The 19,980-nt window shown below is 39.8% G+C and overlaps 1 protein-coding gene across 3 annotated transcripts; it reads left to right on the forward strand.

Moving 5' to 3' along the window:
* The first annotated feature begins 1,289 nt into the window (after positions 1-1,289).
* aspg (asparaginase homolog) lies at positions 1,290-19,373 on the forward strand. Of its 3 annotated transcripts, XM_082516872.1 has the most exons (17): positions 1,290-1,924; positions 5,476-5,599; positions 8,304-8,415; positions 8,538-8,663; positions 8,753-8,836; positions 9,039-9,165; positions 9,260-9,372; positions 10,855-11,040; positions 11,148-11,261; positions 11,358-11,477; positions 11,626-11,721; positions 13,235-13,398; positions 15,185-15,271; positions 15,793-15,892; positions 15,982-16,047; positions 16,147-16,200; positions 18,168-19,373. In XM_082516872.1, the coding sequence occupies exons 1-17, from the start codon at positions 1,675-1,677 to the stop codon at positions 18,207-18,209; spliced, it is 1,965 nt and encodes a 654-aa protein (XP_082372998.1). In that variant the 5' UTR covers positions 1,290-1,674; the 3' UTR covers positions 18,210-19,373. The 3 variants fall into 3 exon arrangements, with proteins under 3 accessions (XP_082372998.1, XP_082372999.1, XP_082373000.1); XM_082516873.1 differs by lacking the exon at positions 16,147-16,200 and having other exon boundaries at positions 1,292-1,924; XM_082516874.1 differs by lacking the exons at positions 15,982-16,047; positions 16,147-16,200 and having other exon boundaries at positions 1,294-1,924.
* The last annotated feature ends 607 nt before the right edge of the window (positions 19,374-19,980 follow it).

The following is a 19,980-nucleotide window of genomic DNA, read 5'->3' on the forward strand; positions in this document are numbered from 1 at the left end:
CTAAATAAAAGAGACAACTAAATAAAAATGGCATAATAATTAGTTCTCATGCTGTTTGGGTGCATTTTACTGCACTGTTTTGAGTACAGAGTACCCAAATTAAATAAACAGGTAAAAGAAACTGTGGGTGGATGGATGGATAACATTTCAAAAAGGATTACAATACATTACAATACACAATAATTGTAATGGTAAGATTTCCTTCCAATATACAGCTACTACCTGTAAGAATTGCTTTTAATGGTAAAGGTCGAATTGTTCTGGAAGTTATTATCAGAACAGTTTTTCTACACGTGGAAATAATTGTTCAGGAGATCCAAATGAATTGTATGAAAATATATACATTTATTATGTAAACTGCTTCTTATCAAGGTGAGAAGAGCGACAGCAGTTATCATCAGCCTTGTTCTGAAAATCTTATCTCACACAGGTTTATAGACCCACTGTGCAAATAGGAAAACACAGTTTAGCTGCTATTTGCCCTTGGGGCCCTCATGGAGCCGAAATGAAAGGGATGACAAACAGAAGACAGGTCAGTGTACGTCAAAAGGATCGATTAGGTTTGATCTTTTATAGTTCCTCCCTAAAACTGTGTTTGTTTTGTTTTATTCCATTAGTTTGAGCATGCAAGCAGTATTTATTTAGGGAAGACAGAAAAGTTTTGAACTGCTTTGCATTTGGACACTGCTTGACCTCCACACACCCAAACACACCCCCATACACAGAAACACAAAATCTTTTCCTGGTAGTACAAACATTAACCTTTTTGAAGGTAACACACTCTAAGACTACTAAAATAGTACCACACAAAGTGCTTTACTCCAGTAACTACTTTGATAGTGATATAAAATGTGCATCTGCAGCTTTATAACAGAAAAAGATCAGTTTGGTGCTGGTTTTGACCCAGAAGATTTTTAGTGTGGCGCGAGGGATTTATGTTGTATACACATAACTACAAGGCTATAAGGTTACATACCATATTTTATGTAACTATTATTTAAGTATTGCAAAAGTCACCCTCACAAATGTACTCTACACTCAAGAGACACAGTATATTTCAACAACTTTATTGCAAACCGTTAAGTAACAACGTAAGTTAAATCGCCAGCATGATACATGTTGTAACAGCAGGAACAGGAAAAGGGGGTGAGAGTGTCATTGTACTCTCAATATTGGTTGCTGTGGTTATAATTCATAATATAATCATAACCATATCAGCCAAATAAAATATTTCCATATAAAGATATGAAAACGTGAACATGATGGGCACACGGTATCAGGAGACTGTCCGCATAAAGAGTTTACATCTAGGTCATTCTTTAGCTTTTCTACAGAATTCTTCACTGCGTAGAATTTGTAGATCAGCCTAAATAAAAATTCCTTGAACCAAGACCAAAACTTTATTACTGAGAGACTCGTGCAGAACACGCCCACGTCACTGACGTCAGAGTGCGCTCTGAAGAGTTTAAGTGGGTGGGGAAATTAAAACATAACGGTAACAATGAGTCCCTCCTCTGTTTACTAAGCCGTTTTAACTACGACGAAAGCCGCTCTCCGTGTATAAAGGCAGACGATCCTCATGTAACCCTGCTAACAATAAAGAAACCCGGGTTTTGAACACTTTTCTTAGCTACCGCATTTAAAGAGACAGCGCCGGAGCTTTCGAAAAGCATCATGGCGGACTCCAGCACCAATGGCCTCACATCTCTCGCGCGGGCTTTGTCACAACCATCTCTGGATCTGATAGAAGTTAATGATGTTTCCCCTCCACGAAGTCTTCAGCTTCATCCAGGACGAAGGAGAAAGTTGTCCAGTTGCAACTCGATTGAGAACGCCGACCTGGTAACCTCACCTTGCGCCGCGGAGGCGCGGGTCCTCGTTATCAATACTGGAGGAACTATCGGCATGACTCTTCATGAAGACGGTAGCTATGGCAATCATTGTCATCAATTATTCGTTGTTCTCCTCTGTAGCAGTTAGCTAGCATAGCCGGTGGCTTCCTCTTATTGCATGTTTGCATGTGGGTCTGAACACGAGGCGTGACAACAATCTGCACGTGCATCCGAAAATAGACTTGGGGTAAACAGCTTACCTACACAGCTGATGCCATGTGCGACTGGCGACCTTCCAAATAAACTGAAGATGAAGATGCTAAATGAAGCTTGGTTTTAGTGAACAGAAATGCAAAGACGAAAGTTGAGATCAGATGTATTTACTCTGCGCATGATTCAGGGTTTTACAACAGACTTAAGTTTCGAAACAGGAGAGCAGCCAACGCCAAACGTACTACAGTGAAAACAGGTTCTCTCAATGAATAACTGAATGTTGACATTAGTTACTGTGCAACATCTGCGGTATTCGGACTTTTAAAAACCACCTGTCCCTATTTTTCAATCCATAATAAGCGACCTACTGTTTGTGGTTTATTCATTGCTTTGACATTTGCAATACAACTAAATATTCTTATATGTTATGGATTTTCTAAATAAGCTGAACTTGCCTTAACTATATTTGGACAAATACCTTTCATTACTTTGTACACAATAGAGTAGATATGAGAATGTTACAAGGCCATTGTTAAATCCTCCCAATTCTTTTGACCTTTGGGCTGAAGGAAGGACAATACTCTGTGGATAAATGCTCAATCAACAATTACTTTATTACATACAATTCAACACTTTATGAGCACAAACCATCCGGATGGGGAGACATGCATGAAGAGGGTCACAGCAAAATCTCAAACTGGTGGAGGATTACTCAAACTCTTATAGCCTCTAGTGGCCCCCAGCTAGTTGTAAAAACCTAAACATTCACATTCTTTCTAACTCCAAGCGAGCCTGACTTATGGCCTTGTCTGTCTCCTCTACTATCAGAAAAAGCAAGGTCCTGACTCTCTGAAAACAGTGTTTCTTATAACTCAGCAGTATAATGCATCATAAAACAATATCATTCATTCACACAGAATCAGCAGTCTAATGCAATACAAATCAGTTTAATAACTGTAATAGTTATCACCTTCTTCTAATTCAGGAGAATAATACAAACTAAAACTACATAATAATTTCACAATCTTTAATTATGGGTATAACATAGCATAAGATAATATGCTAATATATACCATCCATGTTCTGGTAGCAAAGAAAAGAAAAAAAGCAGCCGGAAAGCCATTTAGGCGAGGGTCATCATCCACACTTGTATTATACGTATATTATACTTATAGCTAAATAGAGCCCAACAATCAGAGTGAACTCATCAAACACAGTGCTAGATCAGTCGCAATGTACAGTAGATCAAGGTGGTTTGTTGACCAACTGAGATATTGACAAGTGATCACAGGATTTATACCACAGCAGAAAGATCTTTTCCTCATCTAATCTCTCCCCACACCCTGGCGTTCTCCCAGCTCAGGCTTCATCAATATTCATGTCACTAACACCCAAAACCAGTTTTTCCTCAGTTTTATGCCAAGGTATGTTCTTTATGGTCTGTTTTTCAACAGATAAACAAAAGTTAAATTAAATACACTCTTTAGACATTAAATTAAGAATAAAATGATTTTATAGATTTGATATGACACTGTTATACTTACATCAAACACTGTAACTATCCTTCATTGTAGCTTAGTAAATGACTGAAATCTTTTCAGTGCCAACACACTGCCTTCGTTGTGTTGTTTTGCTCGACTCATGCTTCCAAGCCTTCTCCATCACTCTAATTCTAGCCTTTCTGTTTTGAATGCAGTGAATAGTTTGGAGCTTGTGATGAAGGTCTTCCGAGGTCTTTTCTTAATGGCTGACTTGGATAATGATATTCCTGCCTTCTGGAGAGTCTTTTTCATTTACATGGATTTTCTGAAGTGGTTTCTTCTTTGTCATGGAAAAGATGCTGTGACCATTCACAGCTATGGTGATCTGTGGGGGGTCCAGGCCTTTTTATTATTTACAGAGCTGACCAGTGTATCCTTTTTTCTTAGGATGTCCCACACTTTTGATTTGGCCACTTATAATATCCCCATTGTCTCTATGATGGGTTTTTTTTGGAGCCTAAAGATGGTCTGGTTTTTGAATCGAGAGCTTCTTTGATTACATATTGTGGGTTTTATAGCAACTGCTTCCAAATACATTATGCCGTTAGAGCTGTAATTACTATACTCTTCCTACAGTTTGGATGTAAACAGCCTCAAATTAAAGCTGAAAGTATTACTTTAGTCATATTTTAAGCCCATATTGGTTGCAATTGTAACTTGAATATGTTTTGATAAAAGGCTCAAATAACAAAAATTGCACGGACTTAACTGTAGGTCAGCTCCCTTAATATACAGTCATATGAAAAATAGTTTTCACACGACTTCTTTACAGCCCTGTGATAATGTAACTACACCCTTGTTGCTTCCGTACAATTTAGAGGGAAACTACGAGCCAGCCACTGCTGACAAATTGCACTTGATTAATTGATCATCATGAAGTGCTGTTGTGGAGGATTAAGTTTGTGTTAACACAATATGAATGATCTTAGAGAAGGAATTGTTGCTGCCCATCATTCCATCATTCTATAGTAAGAAAGATTATTCACAAGTGGAAAACATTCAAGACAGATGCCTGGATCCCCAGCAAATTCAATCCAAAGTCAGACTGTGCAAGAGAGAAATTGCAAAAAACTCAAGAGCTACCTCTCAGATGCTACAGGTCTTGGTTAGTGTGTTCAATGTTAAGTTTGTTTGTACAGTATAAAAAGGCTGAACAAATATGGCGTTTTTGGAAGGGTTTCCAGAAAAAGAACATGGCAGTATAGCCTAGGTTTGTCAAACCACACGACTTCTGGAACGATGTCCTTTGGACAAACCAAACTAAACTAAATCTAGAGCGCCACATTTGGTGAAAACCAAACAAAGCATATCAACCCAAACACCTTACCAACCGTCAAGCACGGTGGTGGAGGGGTGATGATTTGGGTTTGTTTTCCAGTCACAGTACGTAGGCAACCTTTCACTCACTGGGACGATCAGGAACTCCTCTTTATACTAAACTATACTAAAATCAAATGTGAGGCCATGTGCCGGACAAAAATGATTGTTAACTGAAATATGATAATCATCAGTTATTCAGATTGCCAGTTTAAAGCTGTATTATTTGTGTGAGTTCAATGTATGTTTATTTTGCTTGACAGTTAAGATTGCATGTCCATATTATATTCTGTCTCCTAACCTTTGTGTTATTGTTTCTAATAGTACATTTAATGTTGTCCTTTTATGTTATACTCAAGAAGATCATGTGTTTTTAAAAGTGTGCTTCAAGTGTATTTCCAGCCATAATGTTATTTTTTACAATAACCACTAGGGTTCAGTATGAGAGTGTTGTTGTGGTGTTGAGATGACAGCATATCCACTGTGCTCGCTTTCTATTAATAGTAATCCTACTAAAAGCAAACTGTTAAACATTAAATATCTCTGTTGTTTTTCTGCTCTTTAACCTACAGTTCTTGCCCCACAAGCCAATGCTTTTGTGAAGAGCCTGCGTAAGCTGCCCATCCTCCATGATGAGACATATGCTCACCAGACCCGCATGTATGAATACTATGGATCTGACACCTTGGTCCTGCCGTAAGTGCACCCATTAGTCAACATGTAGATATATATATCTGTATTTAACAAAAAGAAACCACATGCTGTACTATTGGTTGCCATATGTATCAGAGGAAGACTACATAACTGTGTTTGTAATATTTTAAACATGTTTCCTTATCCTTATTTGAAAACAGAAAATTAACAGTATTTTCTGTTGTCACAGCCATGAGGCATTAGCTCATAATTTGTCTTCATTATTAGCATCTTGTGAGGCCTGTGTTACTGACAGAGCAAGAGTAGGTCAACAACAAAGAAAAGGATCGCATGTAAATTTGTAATGTTGCTTATTTTGAACTAAAAGTTTGAAATCCTGTGTGTTTTTATTTCCTTTATACCTAATTTATTACATTAATTATGTCATTTATTTAACTTGAGACCGTCTCACTTCACAGTGAAAAAATGTTGCACTTCATCTAATGTGCAGTGCTTTTCCTGAATGGCTAAACCTGACAGCTATTTGGATCTTTATAGATCCAAACTTTGTGTTTATAGTATGTGCAGACCGTCCTCAGGACAGTGAGATATAATGTATTTCAGGTGTTTTTGCAAGAGCATTCGTTATACAGGCTAAATCGCCCTATATCTTGGATCTGCCCAAGATGGTAACTGCACACAGTGCAAGATATGTTTCCTATCTGGAAAAGCAGAGGCTGAAAATAAAACAAGTTACATTCCTGTTAAGAGATGCACTTATTTTTATTACCCTTAACTGCTTTTGTCACTTTAACAGGAAGCCAGCGCCCCATCCCGACCTGCACTTTCACGGGTGTTGTAGTACTGGTTGCATTGTGTTTGACTTCTCCCTGCTTGAGATTGGTTTGATGTCTCTGCTGTACTTAACACCACTTGCTTGGGTGTGCTTCCCTGTTGGGAAGTGCATGCCTACGTGTCTTTCGGCAGTTGGAAAAAGTTGCTTGTTGCTTGAAGTAATTCTGTGTCTCTTACTCCGGCTAATTTTGAACTCTGTAACTAACAAGGCAGCTGTACAGCGTCTCGTTCCTGATATAAGCAAAAGATAGATTGCAGGGTTGCATGTTTAACTTTATTTTGTCTTGTTTTGTCATGCTTGTGTGCAGTTGAGTGAATTGGGCTCGGAGCCGATTGACAAGCCCTTTAGGGTCTTCATCGTCAGTAGAAGTAGCCTTTTCCAGAGACACTAATTTCCTCTCTGGCCTCATGTTGACTGCTATTATGAAAGTGGGTTTAGTCCTGTATTATAGTAAAGATATCAAGGTATCTATGGCCCTTGAAATGGTAAGTATTTTCTAAAGATAGGTTGTTAGAACTTCGTTATTTTATTATCTGTGAGATATATATATGCCATCTTCTTATGTTTTTCATTAATATTCTACTGATTGAATGTTTTTAGGTGTTCAGCACGTCTTAACACTTGCTCATCCTTGAGTTTGCAGTGTTCATATCAACTGAATTAAACTCACATGCAAATTTAATAGGCATACCGTTGATCTTATTCAAGAGCTGATCCTACGTCTATTATTTCAGAGGGGAATTGGTTTATTGATTAACTGCAAAGCTTTATTCATGTGATGTTGAGAGGCAATGCCACAGGGCTGTTTGCTTCCACCTCCAGCGTCCTTCCATGCGTTTATTATTCTGAGCATATGAAGTGTCTTAGCATGAGTATGGTAATGTGTAGCTTTGCTAAACCTTAGGACACACTGCCAGATATATGAATAATTGGTGATTTGAATAGTGTTTTTTTTAGGCACTTTTCTTCTAGAAGATCGACAACATATGTTCTTGGGTCATGTGTCGACTTGAGGCTAATTAGTAGAGTGTCTATAGGACCCCTGCTTGGATGGACTGGGGCTCACCCGCTCTTCCCCCTGCTGTTCCATTCACCTCCTATCTCTATGCTATAAGGCTGCCCTATGGTAATGTGGGGGGTGTTCTACGGTGTTTCTTTAAAAGGGAGATTAAAAAGAAAATCGCTTCATGGCTTTTCAGTCAGTCACGCTGCCTTACATGGAGCGTGGCAGGTGGGGCTGTGGGACGCCTGCGTTAAACTGCACTTACAGGCAGCATAAATATGTATGTATGAAAGACTCCCTCCCTATTATTTGCAATGAAAAAGAAATACAGGCTTTTGCTCCAACATGATACGAGTCACCAAAGAACCTTCAAAATATATCGGATAAGCTATCTTGTGTCCATAAATGTAAGTGTTCAGTCATGTAGCTGTGCAGGAAATTGGGACTCTACTGTGCTAAACAAAAATGCTTAACTTTTAAAGTGCTGCACTGTCTAACTTGTGTGACTTTGCCCCTCCCTTTTACCCTTTGAAAATTCTTTGTGTGCGTAAACCTGAAACAGGTTTTGGCGCCCTGTTGCTCAGACAGAAGGCCCAGCTAAACGGATTTTGAAGTCAGCGTTTTTAACATTCCCTTACGCTTCTTTAAGCTCACATCTCCCCTTTAACCAGAACCTGATCCAGCTTTTATTAAATGTTCACCACAATACATAATACGTAATAATTTATCCCAGTAAAGACTTTAATTGCTTGTTGACTGCGTGAACTTTTGAAGTTGAATATTTGTACTTGGAACGACCAACACCGCTGCTTTATTATTGGCTGTATAATCTGTCACTGTTTGGCTTTGTGTAAATGTTCCTATAGAGAATGCAGCTCATAGATAAACTGGACTGTTTTCTCTTCCAGACTGAGTAAACAAAATAAGAGGATAGTCTACACTATCTTGGAGTACAATCCTTTATTGGACTCTTCCAATATGACCACAGATGACTGGGGTAGATTTGGAAAGGACATTGAGGTACTTGCTACTCTTTTTAATTTGTTGTTGTGCCTTTATATTACTTAAATCCTGCTTTTAAAATCTAACTGGCCATGTGAAATTATCTCCATTATGATAATTATTTTCTTATTTCACCCCAGAGAAACTATGAAAGCTACGATGGTTTTGTGATTCTTCATGGCACAGACACTATGGCTTACACAGCCTCTGCCCTGTCCTTTATGTGTGAGCATTTGGGCAAACCGATCATTCTCACGGGCTCACAGGTAAGAGCTGCTATCCTCAAGTCACTAACTAACCAGCAAATAAACCAGGGTTTACTGCTTTGTTAAAATGAGACACTTTCTGTCTTTAGGTACCCATCTATGAGATGAGGAATGATGGCAGAGACAATCTACTTGGGGCATTACTAATTGCTGGACAATTTGTCATTCCTGAGGTGAGATAAAGAAGATGGTTTATAGCTGCTAATTGACTGCAAACCTTATTAGAAATGTTGGATTGTGAGAGAGAAACTGACTGAATGTAATACCCTGATAGCCAGTTGTTGCTTTGTTTTCTCTTAGCTCTGTTATATGTTAGTGATTTAATCAATCAAGAAATAAATTATTAAGTTCATCTTATGAACATGCATTTGTTAGGTGTGCCTGTATTTCTACAACAAACTCTACAGAGGGAATCGTGTGACCAAAGTGGATGCTGGGAGCTTCAATGCATTCTCATCTCCTAACTTGGCCCCCTTGGCCACTGCTGAAGTGGATATTACAAGTAAGGAACCAATAAACTGCTTACGTAGAAAATAAATCACTTTTTGTTTTTAAAGGATTATTTTTTTAATGGAGTTTCTTCAACTTTCCGCTAGTCAACTGGGATACAGTGTGGAGGGCAAACACCACAGCAAAGTTTCAAGTCAAGACTGAGCTGAACCGCAACGTAGGCCTGCTTAGGCTATTCCCAGGAATCACTGCGTCTACTGTAAGTTTCAGGGAAATGTAGTTTATTTAACTTTTTATTAAAGTGGTATAAAATGTCGTTTTTTGTTTAATGCTACTGGTGTAGCCTGTGAAGTGGACCATGGATGTAATTTTGGAATATTTACCAGATGTTCTGAAGCTACCGCTTGTCATTATTTGGATAGAAGAATGAAAATGATAAAAACTAAACAGCTTGCTCCTTAGAGTGCCTCACTAATCACTCAGAGCGGCCGCCCTGACAGTTGTGTATAACTTTAAGTCTTAAATGCAACCCTGTACAACCTTACAGCTAAGGTCACAAAAAAGATTAAAACACTCACTAGCACCATAAACAAACAGCCAGCTTCATGTAACTCGGCAGTCGTATTGTCTTCTCCAATGTTGTCCTTTTAAACATGGGAGTCTGTTTTCTCACATTTTGAGACAGCCTCATTTGGCTGCTTGAGGAACTGCAGTATTTGGACTTGAGCCTTGGCTTCATTTCTAAGCCTCAGAGGTTCCAGCTTACTTACGCTGTTTCCAATTAAAACCAAATGACATGCAGTCAAGTGCTGAAATGAGTATGTTAAAATTGCCGGCATGGTGCAAATCTTTAAGCCGAGAAAGTTGTAATTGCCTCCTTTTTTTCTGTTGTACTAGATCACCTGTTCTTCAAAGGTAACAGACTGTTGTTTTGTCTGCAATAAAATATAGTTGACTTCAATGTAATTGCGCTATTAGCCTTCTTCTGTTACTTTCCCAGTCATGTAAGCTGCCATCAAAGCTCAAGCCAGAGAAAGATGAGACGGAGTTATGGGCCATGTCCAATCCCCCTGTAAAGAGGGAGGGTTGCTACAGATACTGTAACATTTAGCTGCACCTCCCCCTGCAGCGTCTGCTGGGGGAGCGACTTTACTGTCTCAATCTGCTCCCACTGCCCAACTCTGCTATCAAGGCTTTCTTACAGCCTTTAACTGCTTTTATGAGGCACCGTTTTGATTAGGCACTTGGCTCTCGTGTGTCCGCACTCTGCAGTACGGGAGCTTCATTGGTAATCTGTGTCACACCTTTCTTGTCAAACTGCTTATCGCATCAAAAAATACTGAGTGAACCTGGAACTTTTAATGTCACCTTCTTCTCGCATTTTATGGTAACTTGCACAAACTTGCCAAGTGACTTTATGCTTGCTAACACCTTCAGATTAATTGCTCTCCTTTCTGCCATTTGAGTCATCTGCCATTCTAGTCATATGCCATGGCTAATGATGTGGTGTAGGGCTTCCCAGTGCCAACCAGCCAACCAGTGACTGAGATACTCTGGTTGCAGAGATGGCACCAGATGGGCTTTTAGGAGAGTGAATGGGTTGCATGGAGTTAAAGGGGCTGCAGGAAAAATAACATGGAATACTAATTTCTCATCTTGATTCTGCACAGTTGAGTAGCCAGTTAAGATGGCCATAAATTTTGGGTGTTTATAACCTGAAACTGCGCTCATCTTTGTCCAGGTAAAGGCTTTCCTGCAGCCACCCATGGAAGGAGTGGTCCTGGAAACCTACGGCAGCGGAAATGCCCCCGATAACCGCCCTGATCTCCTGGAACAGTTAAAGAAAGCCACTGATGCCGGTGTCATCATCATCAACTGCACGCAGTGTCTGAGGGGGTCGGTGTCTACATCCTACGCCACTGGCAAGGTAGTTCATGACGCTTGGTAATTAATCACAGTCTTGTTAATATGTTCAGTTGAGTTGGAGAGAGAATGAATCAATCAGGTCACTTATTCCTGTGATTGATACTACAGGTCTTGATAGAAGCCGGCCTGATAGCAGGAGGCGACATGACTCCAGAGGCTGCGCTGTCAAAACTGTCCTACGTATTGGCCAAGAAGGAGCTTGCTCTGGAGGCGAAGAAAAAGGCTGGTGGCACTTTCAACACTTTCTTTTCCATTATGTGGAAGATTTTAAAGTAACAAAGTGCTAAAAGATTATTATTTTTTTGTGACTCTGTCCAGATGATGGCAGAGAACCTGCGAGGTGAAATGATCGCTGACTTGGCAGGAGCCAAACTGTGCCTGAGTGACAGCCGTTTCATCCAAGTCATTGCCAAGTCTCTAAGCGTCAGCTGCAAAGAGGTAAGGGTAGCAGTGCATTTCCGCAGACTTTCAGCTCTGGGGCTAACTTTAGGTTATTAGGAGCTTGTCATTTTGCCATACTTGATGACTTGTTTTCATATTCAGAGAAATTGCGGGTTTTAAAATTCTTGGAATCTGGTTTCAAAAGGAGCTGGAAGCCATCCGAGATGCTCTGACTCCCACGCTGGCATGCGCCGCTGCTAAGATCGGTGACATTGAGGCCTTAAAAGCCCTAAAAGAAATGGTAAGCAATCCTACGACCTTCACCACATGCTGTAAAGTTAATCATTATTTCCTGTTTTTGAGTCTCCAAACACATTTTACCCATTTCTTTCCTGGTCATGTTTGGCTGTAAGGTCATTGAACTTTGGAAAACTTTTCCCACTGGTAGATTTTCAAAACATTTTCAGGGTCACACTTCCATTTTGTATTAGAGCGGTGTAGTCAACACGCAGGCACTCAGACAAGCAGAACTAGAGGACAGACTGGTAAGGCAAGCCTAGAGTTGTCTCCACAGTCGCATGTATATGTCTGTATGTGGATTGACTGGTATGCAGCTGCTGCCTAGATTACCTTGAAGTTTTCAAAAATATATTCTGCCCTCACGTAAGGGCATTGGCTGCTTTTCACTCATTTTTGGTCCAGACCTTGTTTATTTTTATCTTTTGTATATTTGTTAAGCCACTTAACACTGACCCATGAATCATTCAAGCATAAAAAAGCAGCAGATGAACAGTATTTGAAAGTCATGTCCTTAAGAAATAGTAAAGAAAATCCAGCAAAAACCTTCCAGTTGATGATCCCTCTAATGTTCACTGAAGCCTCTGCAGAAATGGTAGAAGGGCGGCTGTCAAGCAGCCACTCTTAAGGAAAGTAAGCAGGGAGAAAGGGCTGAGATATACCACATTAGACAAGAAATTTAGTTAAAATCGGTAGCAGCAGGTCTTAAGAAGTGATCAAATTGAAAATTTTGGTTCAAATCATTGTCAGTATCTACAGAGGAGATCGAGAGAGAGCTACAACAGTGAGTGAATACAAGCACGGTGGATGGTGACGTTGTCAAAATTGATGCAATTATAAACACAGAAATGTGCTGTCAAATTTTGATCCGATGTAATGCTAATTGGAAAGCATCAGATTGGCAACGGCTTCATTTTTTCAGCATGACGGTGATCCCAAACACACTGTCAAACTAAAAGCATACATGGATAAAGACAAACAAAAAAACAGTGGGACACTACCAGGCATGGGTTGGCCCTCAGAGCCCAGACCTCAACATTACTGAAGCAGTGTGGAATCATCCTCACAAAGAATGGAACAAAAAGCAGCAAACATCCAGAGAAGAGCTTTGAATGTCCTTCAGGAAGCCTGGAGAAGTATTCTTGAAGACTGCTACTCAAACAGTTTGGCACTTTAGATCCTCAGATGAGTGGAAAAAAAATCAGCCACAGGTTTGGCATCGCCCAAATCTAGCAGTGGTGTAAGGCTTTTCGATCATTCTAGTTGTACACTCAAGTTTTAGTCTTTTTCAGGAGATTTTTTATTATTATTTTTGTAATTTTGTTACGCTGTCTGAAACAGGTTTCTCTTGTGATTGAGCATTGAGTCTCACTGGGATTACCCGTATAAATAAAGATTAAATAAAAACAAATAAACAAAAAGAACAAATATAGATTAGAAATAAAATCAATACATCATCTCACCACACTAACCTTTAAACCACCAGCACACACACTGAGGATTTTCCCTTTCCACAGGGCAGTAACTTATGTCTGGTGGACTACGATGGACGCACACCCCTTCATGTTGCTGCCTGTGAGGGCCACCTCAAAATGGTGCAGTACCTACTGAGTCATGGAGCTTCGGTCCACACTAAAGATCGCTATGGCGACACACCCCTATGCAATGCTGTGCGTTTCAGGTAAGACTTGTCTTGTTTCGAAACAGTAAGGGCCAGTGTGTCTGCCTGTATCTTGCTGTTAAAGTAATATTGTCATTTATGAATTTGCAAACACAACAAATTAAATCCCCCCCTCTTGGCAATTAGACATCTGAGGATCTCCTGCAAATATGTTTAATAGCTGCTACAGAGAGGACTTCATTACATGAGCTGCTGATAGGTTTTGCTCAAATGGCAAGAAAGCAGCAGCGGCTGGGGGGAGGGTGAAACCAGGAAGGGGCTCGTAATGGAGTTTAGAGGCCGGGCAATAATTATAAGCTAATTAGGCTAATTGTCATCTGACAATTTAGGCAGTGTTTATTTTTACCAAAGCTGTATTTTTAATTTTGTGTCATTCACTGAGGTTGCTCTAAACGTCTGTCAGGGAATAGCCAGGCGTAACATTTCAGGGCTATGTTGAGCCTCAGGGTGAAAACGTTGTGTGTGTCAGAGCTGCGACAAATGGCTCATCTCTTTCAACGGTTGGTGCTGCAAGTGTGGACTTGTTGCCTTTGTGATGGCAGAGGGATGCACTGGAGCGCAGACACCTGTTGTTACACTTCCTGTAATGTGCTGCACAGCTTGAGCAGCTATTCCCCTTCTTAATATTTTCACTGAAATAACAAAAGTAATAAAAGTGGAGTTTTAAGTTGCTGTCAGGGATGCGCGAGCACATTGTGAGCCACATTTCGTACTGTATTAAGAGCCTAATGCCCATATAAGGAGAGGCAGAGAGGACAGAGAGAGAAACCTGAAAGAAATGTGGGGAGTGCCCTCTGAACCAGTCCTACCAGCTTGCTCCCCGGTTCATTGATGAGAGTTACTGGCTTATGCTCCGCAGGAAGTCCCTAATAGGTTCTCTGGCTGTTGCTCTCCATACAGCTAAACAATTAGGCACAAAATTGAGCTCTTACTAGCTTACCCTGTCGCTTTGTCACACAGGTCTTATTCAGAAAGTCTGCGGGTCAGTTGTGGAAACTTTTCAGCCTTTGCTTTTAATGCACATTTCTTGTCACCGTGAAAATCACTGCATGTGACTCCTGCGTGGGCGGCTCTTTGCGGGGGACAACAAACTTGTTCGTACTTGCCAAACGACGATTACTGCCACACAGACTCTTTCGCTCCAAGTCTAAATTACAGTGTGAATGAAAATGTTGTTTAAAATTAGCATTATATCTAATTACACTTAATAGGTAGTTATGTCTGTTTCTTCTGATTCAAACAAATATGCTTATTAAACATAAGCCCTTTTATTAATGAGATATAGGCTCTCTGGCATCTCGCTAAGAGACGGAGATGGAGTGCACGAGCATTATTTGGTTCACGTGCAAAGGACTCGTCACACTTGTTGTAACTGAGATTGTCATCATCACTTCTCTTGAAGTCTAGCCAAACTTCTGAGTATTTGGGCCCATCATTAATAGCAGGGTCTATGTGTGTGTGTGCTGCAACAGCTGCTCTCGATTGGACACAGGCACCGAGAGGGGAAGACCTGACTTTTGAATTGAGAATAGCAAAAATGCACCATAATCTAATGTCCTAATACAACTGCAATTAGAGAGAGATTTATAGTCACAATGTTGTGTTGTGTTATTACATTCCTTGAAACTTGTACCATGTGGAATATGTTACTAGCCCTGTCTTAAGGTTTGCAAGAGTTACAGAAAAGTGATCAGTTGCGATGCCCTTTTATTAATAGAAAAGAGTGCATGTGTGAATGGTGATATACAGTAACAATAACTCTGTGATTACATGCTCTCTAACTTAGACACAAGGAAGTTGTGAAGCTGCTGAGAAAGACCGGAGCTCATTTCTCCAGACATGAGTTGGAGGAAGCAGGAACTGAAATGTGCAGGTCAGACACAAAAAAGGAAGTATTGTAACAATTGTACACAGCCACTTCGTTGCTCCACCGTCACTAATGACCCATCCTACATAGCTGACACAGGTGCAACCAGTTGTCCCACTCTTACACAAACTGTAGGAATGCTCCCTAACAGCATAGCTTCAGATCTGTTCTCTATCTGTAGTGTCAGTGAGTACGTGTTGTTTTTTTTCCCTTTCTTTCTTTCTTTTTTTTTTTTAATCTGCCCGAGACACTAAACAGGTTTTGTTAAGACCGTTCCAATTTCCAGTTTCAGGAACACACCTTTCATATGATAAGCATTGCATGTGTCACTATGAAGATAAACCTCAAGCTCCTGTGGCTCATGTGGCTCAGTAATACTGAATGTTCCATTGATATGCTTTTGCAGTCTTTCCACAAATTTCCTTTACACAAGCTGTTCTTTGCCCAGTGTATAATATTATATTAATACTGATTTTGGAGAAATGAATCCTGTTGCTGTAATAATGCTTTTACTTTGTGTGCATCAGCCTGGCAGCCAATGGTGACCTGGATGGTCTGGAAATCTGGAGCCTTGCTGGAGCAGACTTAAATCAACCAGGCTATGATGGGCAGACTGCAATTCAATTGGTGGGTTTGTAGGAAGGCATATTTCTATTTTATTAACACTTAGCAGTTCACAAAGTTAAAAAAAACTTCTCCATCATCGCCTGTCACAGGCACAAGCTGTCGGCAAAAAGGATGTGGTAGCATTTTTGCGCCGACTCGAGAGCAAAAAATCAAAGGTATGCTCTGTTTTCTCCATTTTTCAGCTTTACTCTTCTGCAGGGCAAGCTTGGTTTCTCTGTCTATAATTTTCTCTCAATTACTTTGTTTAATTCCAGAAAGTATTGGGTGAATTTAATGATGATGATGATGATGATGATGATGAGGAAGAGGTAAAAAAGATGTAGCCCAAGTGTGTGTGTTTCCCTGTGTCTACATTCCCCATACTCAGCATGAGATCAAACCCTGTGCATGACTGCATTGGCTCCCTTTTTTCTTTGTCTACAATACCTTTTGCTTATTATCCATCATGACCTGTTGTCACTGGGTTGTGTGTCTCAGCGCAAAGTGCTAAAGAGGAATTGCATACACTTGGAATGGTCACCAAATTGGGTGGGAATAATGTGCCAAATCTACAGAGAAATGGCTCTGATCTGGAAAGCCATTAGCTAGCATGCTGATTGAAAACCTGGGGGAAGCGGGCTTTTTTTGGGGTCTGGGTTTCTGGTGTAACCAGGACATCCAATAGAAGTATATTTTAATAATTCCATACTTCCTGTTCAGTTGTAGTTTACAAATAGATTCCTTTTGAAAATCAAATTAAAACCCTAAATTTATGTCAGGTGATAGGTGACTATGTCCACATAGCATTTTGGTCAATGCACTCACTCTTTGGGTCTTCACACACCTTGTTCACCTGCATGTACCCACACCTGCTCAGATCCCACTGGTTGAACTGACACACAAGCAGACTGCAAAAGGAAATCGGAAAAGCTCCTAGTGCCAACAATATATTATATTATAACCGGGTCGACTGTGGCTCAGGACATAGAGTAGGTCATCTGCCAACTGGAAGGTTGGTAGTTAGATCCAGTCTGCATGTCAGCTTAACCTTGGGCAAAAATGAGCCCTGAGTTTTGATTCATCCATGAGAGTGTTAGTGTTTAGGTATAGAGAAAAGCACTGTGTGAATGTGTGTGTGATTAAGTGCATATGGCTTGTAGTAAGAAAGCGCTTTGAGTGCTCACTTAGACTAGAAAAGCAGTGTGTGTGTGCTTTTCTATATGTGTGTGCTTTATATATATATATATATATATACATATACATGTTGAAAATCATTTAATCGTTAATAGAAGTAATCAAGAAAAATATTCATGAGGATAAGCTGCTTCCTTACTGTGTAGATGTTTCCCTCTGGCTCTGAGAAACTTGAACTGACAGCTTTACTAAATAATAACTTAATCATTGATTAAAATGAGCTAATTGCCAGCTTAATTTGTAACCTGCTCACTTTGCAAAACAACTATTGCATGAATTTGAGCCAAACGTGTGTCAGACCCCGTTTATCACCAGAGATACATCAGATAACATCTGATAACATCTGTGTGTGTAATTGTGGTTGGAGATGAAGCGTTTTATTGAATTCTTTTTTCTTTTTCTTTTTTTTTTTTTGGCCTGTCCCGTTTGGCTCTTTTGCATCAGAATTGTTGTCTAAAGGCAAAGAAAGATGCCCAACGGATTTACTTTACCAAACTGACCATCCCAGCCTTGCCGTAATGGTCCATTTGATTCACCTTTTATTGTTTATTTTATTTTCACTTACTGAATACGGGACAGACTTGACTGGGGGAAAGAAGGGGAGAAAGAAAGAGGGAAAGAGAAACAGCTGAGAAGAGGGACGGGGGAGAAGGGCAAAAGACAAAAACCAACAGAACGGGCAGAGAAAAAAAAAATGCATATATCAATCACCTGGATCACCTGCTGAGAAAGAAAAAAGAAAGCAAGCAGAAGAGAACAAGAGTAATAGAATAAACAACATCACAATGATATATGGGAATATGACAGTAAATACTAAATGTTAAACATTATTGTGCAGCACATAAGATCAACAGAACACAGTGTGCTTTGAGGTAGGAGCCAAAAAGGGTGTAGTTTGTGGGTGTGATCACCCGTGTGTACACCTGTGAGCATGGACGCGCTTGTTTTTTGTTTTTTAAAAGGTTCCTTCATGTAATAATCTGCTAGAGGGTGTGGGGGGGCCACAGCCCCGTCCTCCAGGGCGTGAAGCGTTTTATTGAATTCTGCTGAAACACCAGCCACCCTTGCATATTAATCCTGTCTCTGTTTGTCCCCGTGGCAGAGCGGAGTGATCCAATTCAAGGCTACCCCACCGGCACTTTGAGCTGACGCTACCTGAACCAACAATTGTCCTCTGCTGGCATCCATTTAACTGCTGAGGTGTTCTCTGCACAACGTCCGGCTACTTTTCACAAAATTGCTCTCTTCTTGGATGTCATCTGATTGCATGTGTTCTTCAAAGCCATCGCTGCTGCAGTCTTCCTCTCCAAAAATATTAATAACACAAAAGACTGTGTAACTGCTGAGGGCATGGTTCCCAGAGAAAATAAGTGGATGTATGTACATGAAGTTGTTGCAGACTTTTCTGTGTATAAGGAAACTGGTTACAGTGCTGACTGTTTTAATCAAATGTTTTATTTCTATGTATGTAGTAAATGTGATGTCCAATTAGGGAATTATGCCATTTGAGCAGAACCTATATATATATACACATGAACATTACAATATAAAGTAATATTTTCTCCTTGTGTAGCAATATATGTGTCATAGCATAATATCTGGACGTACAGGGTACATTCACAGATTTCTATGCTGTTTCTTTTATAGTGACATGCTGCAAAATCTCAGTTCAAATGATATTAGAGGATTTTTTTTTTTAAATTTTATTTTATTTTTATTTTGGATGGTGTCCAAACTACCCATGCATTTTGAGCCAAAGTATACCTCTGTTCCCAGAGCTTTTCATTTCCTCCTGCTACAACAGGTATTTCAGAAACCTGCAGTTTAAACCTTTGCAACTCATCTAGCGTGTTTCTTGTTCTGATTGTTGAGCCTGAAGTGTCACATATCTCTTTCTTTAAGATGGAAAGGGGAAATCCAGAGTATTGTGTGAGACATAAATGCTTTAAAGTGTCACGGTTTCTGTTTTCCTTAATGTGTTTTAAATGTCTTTTCGCATTCTTTACATTTGTAATCACAAATGAATGACATTTACTTATTCGTTACTTTAGTTAAACATGAGGAAATGTTAAACATTGCTACTCCTGTTTGGTTTTCAGTAACGTTAATACCAATCTGGGCAAGAGTCATTCACGTAAATGTTTTGTGATTACATGTGTGTGCATATACATCTTAGTTATTTTAAATGTATCCTGTTGTTTCCATTGCTGCTGTTGCCTCTGCTGCTGCAAATCAGGAACTCTGGGAGATTTAGTTTGTTCTGTGGATGAAAAAAAGAGGCAGAAATAAATTTCTTCTTTCAGAGAAATGTCTCCTGTGATCGCTCCCATGTTGCACAAAAAAAAAATAAAAAACACATGGACTGCTCCATGCCTGATTCTTGAGCAGTTATCACTTTTACATACAATAAAATGTTTTAAAAACTTAAAAATGAAATTGGAAAACTTTTTTTTTTAAAAAGGCTGGAAATAGTCGTTTTCAAAGGCGTGGTTTAGTTAAAGGCTAATCTAAAAAATAGTGGGGTTTTCCCCCTATTTATTTTTTTTTAAAGAAAAGTCAAGTGAAACGGAGTCCCTCTGAGACCACTGAAATGCCGTGTCTATGAAACTCCCATCTATAATTTATCTCGTGCAGGCCATTCAGTGATTTAAAAGCTAGTAATACAATCTTAACACTGACAGGTAGCCAGAGTATCTGCTTAAAATAGGTGTTACATGACATGAAACCCAAACACAGCCCTTCAGCTCACACAATGTAAGACTTTGTGAGACAATTGATAGTTTCATCAGAAATTAAACAAACTACAAAGACAAAGATAACGTGAAATTCCTCGTGTTCATGTGATAGCAGTTGCTATCTTTGTCTTGAGCGTGGCTGCCCAGTCGTGCTCCTACTGGTGGAACCCAGCTCATCCG

Source organism: Aulonocara stuartgranti, assembly GCF_965226115.1.
Source record: "Aulonocara stuartgranti genome assembly, chromosome: 19".
Taxonomy (NCBI): domain Eukaryota; kingdom Metazoa; phylum Chordata; class Actinopteri; order Cichliformes; family Cichlidae; genus Aulonocara; species Aulonocara stuartgranti.

Excerpts from the sequence above, each read along its gene's own strand:
- aspg (XM_082516872.1), top strand. The coding sequence starts at position 1,675 with ATGGCGGACTCCAGCACCAATGGCCTCACATCTCTCGCGCGGGCTTTG. Across the intron at positions 15,893-15,981 it reads GGCAGACTGCAATTCAATTG|GCACAAGCTGTCGGCAAAAA; the intron begins GTGGGTTTGTAG and ends CGCCTGTCACAG. Across the intron at positions 16,201-18,167 it reads ATGATGATGATGAGGAAGAG|AGCGGAGTGATCCAATTCAA; the intron begins GTAAAAAAGATG and ends TCCCCGTGGCAG.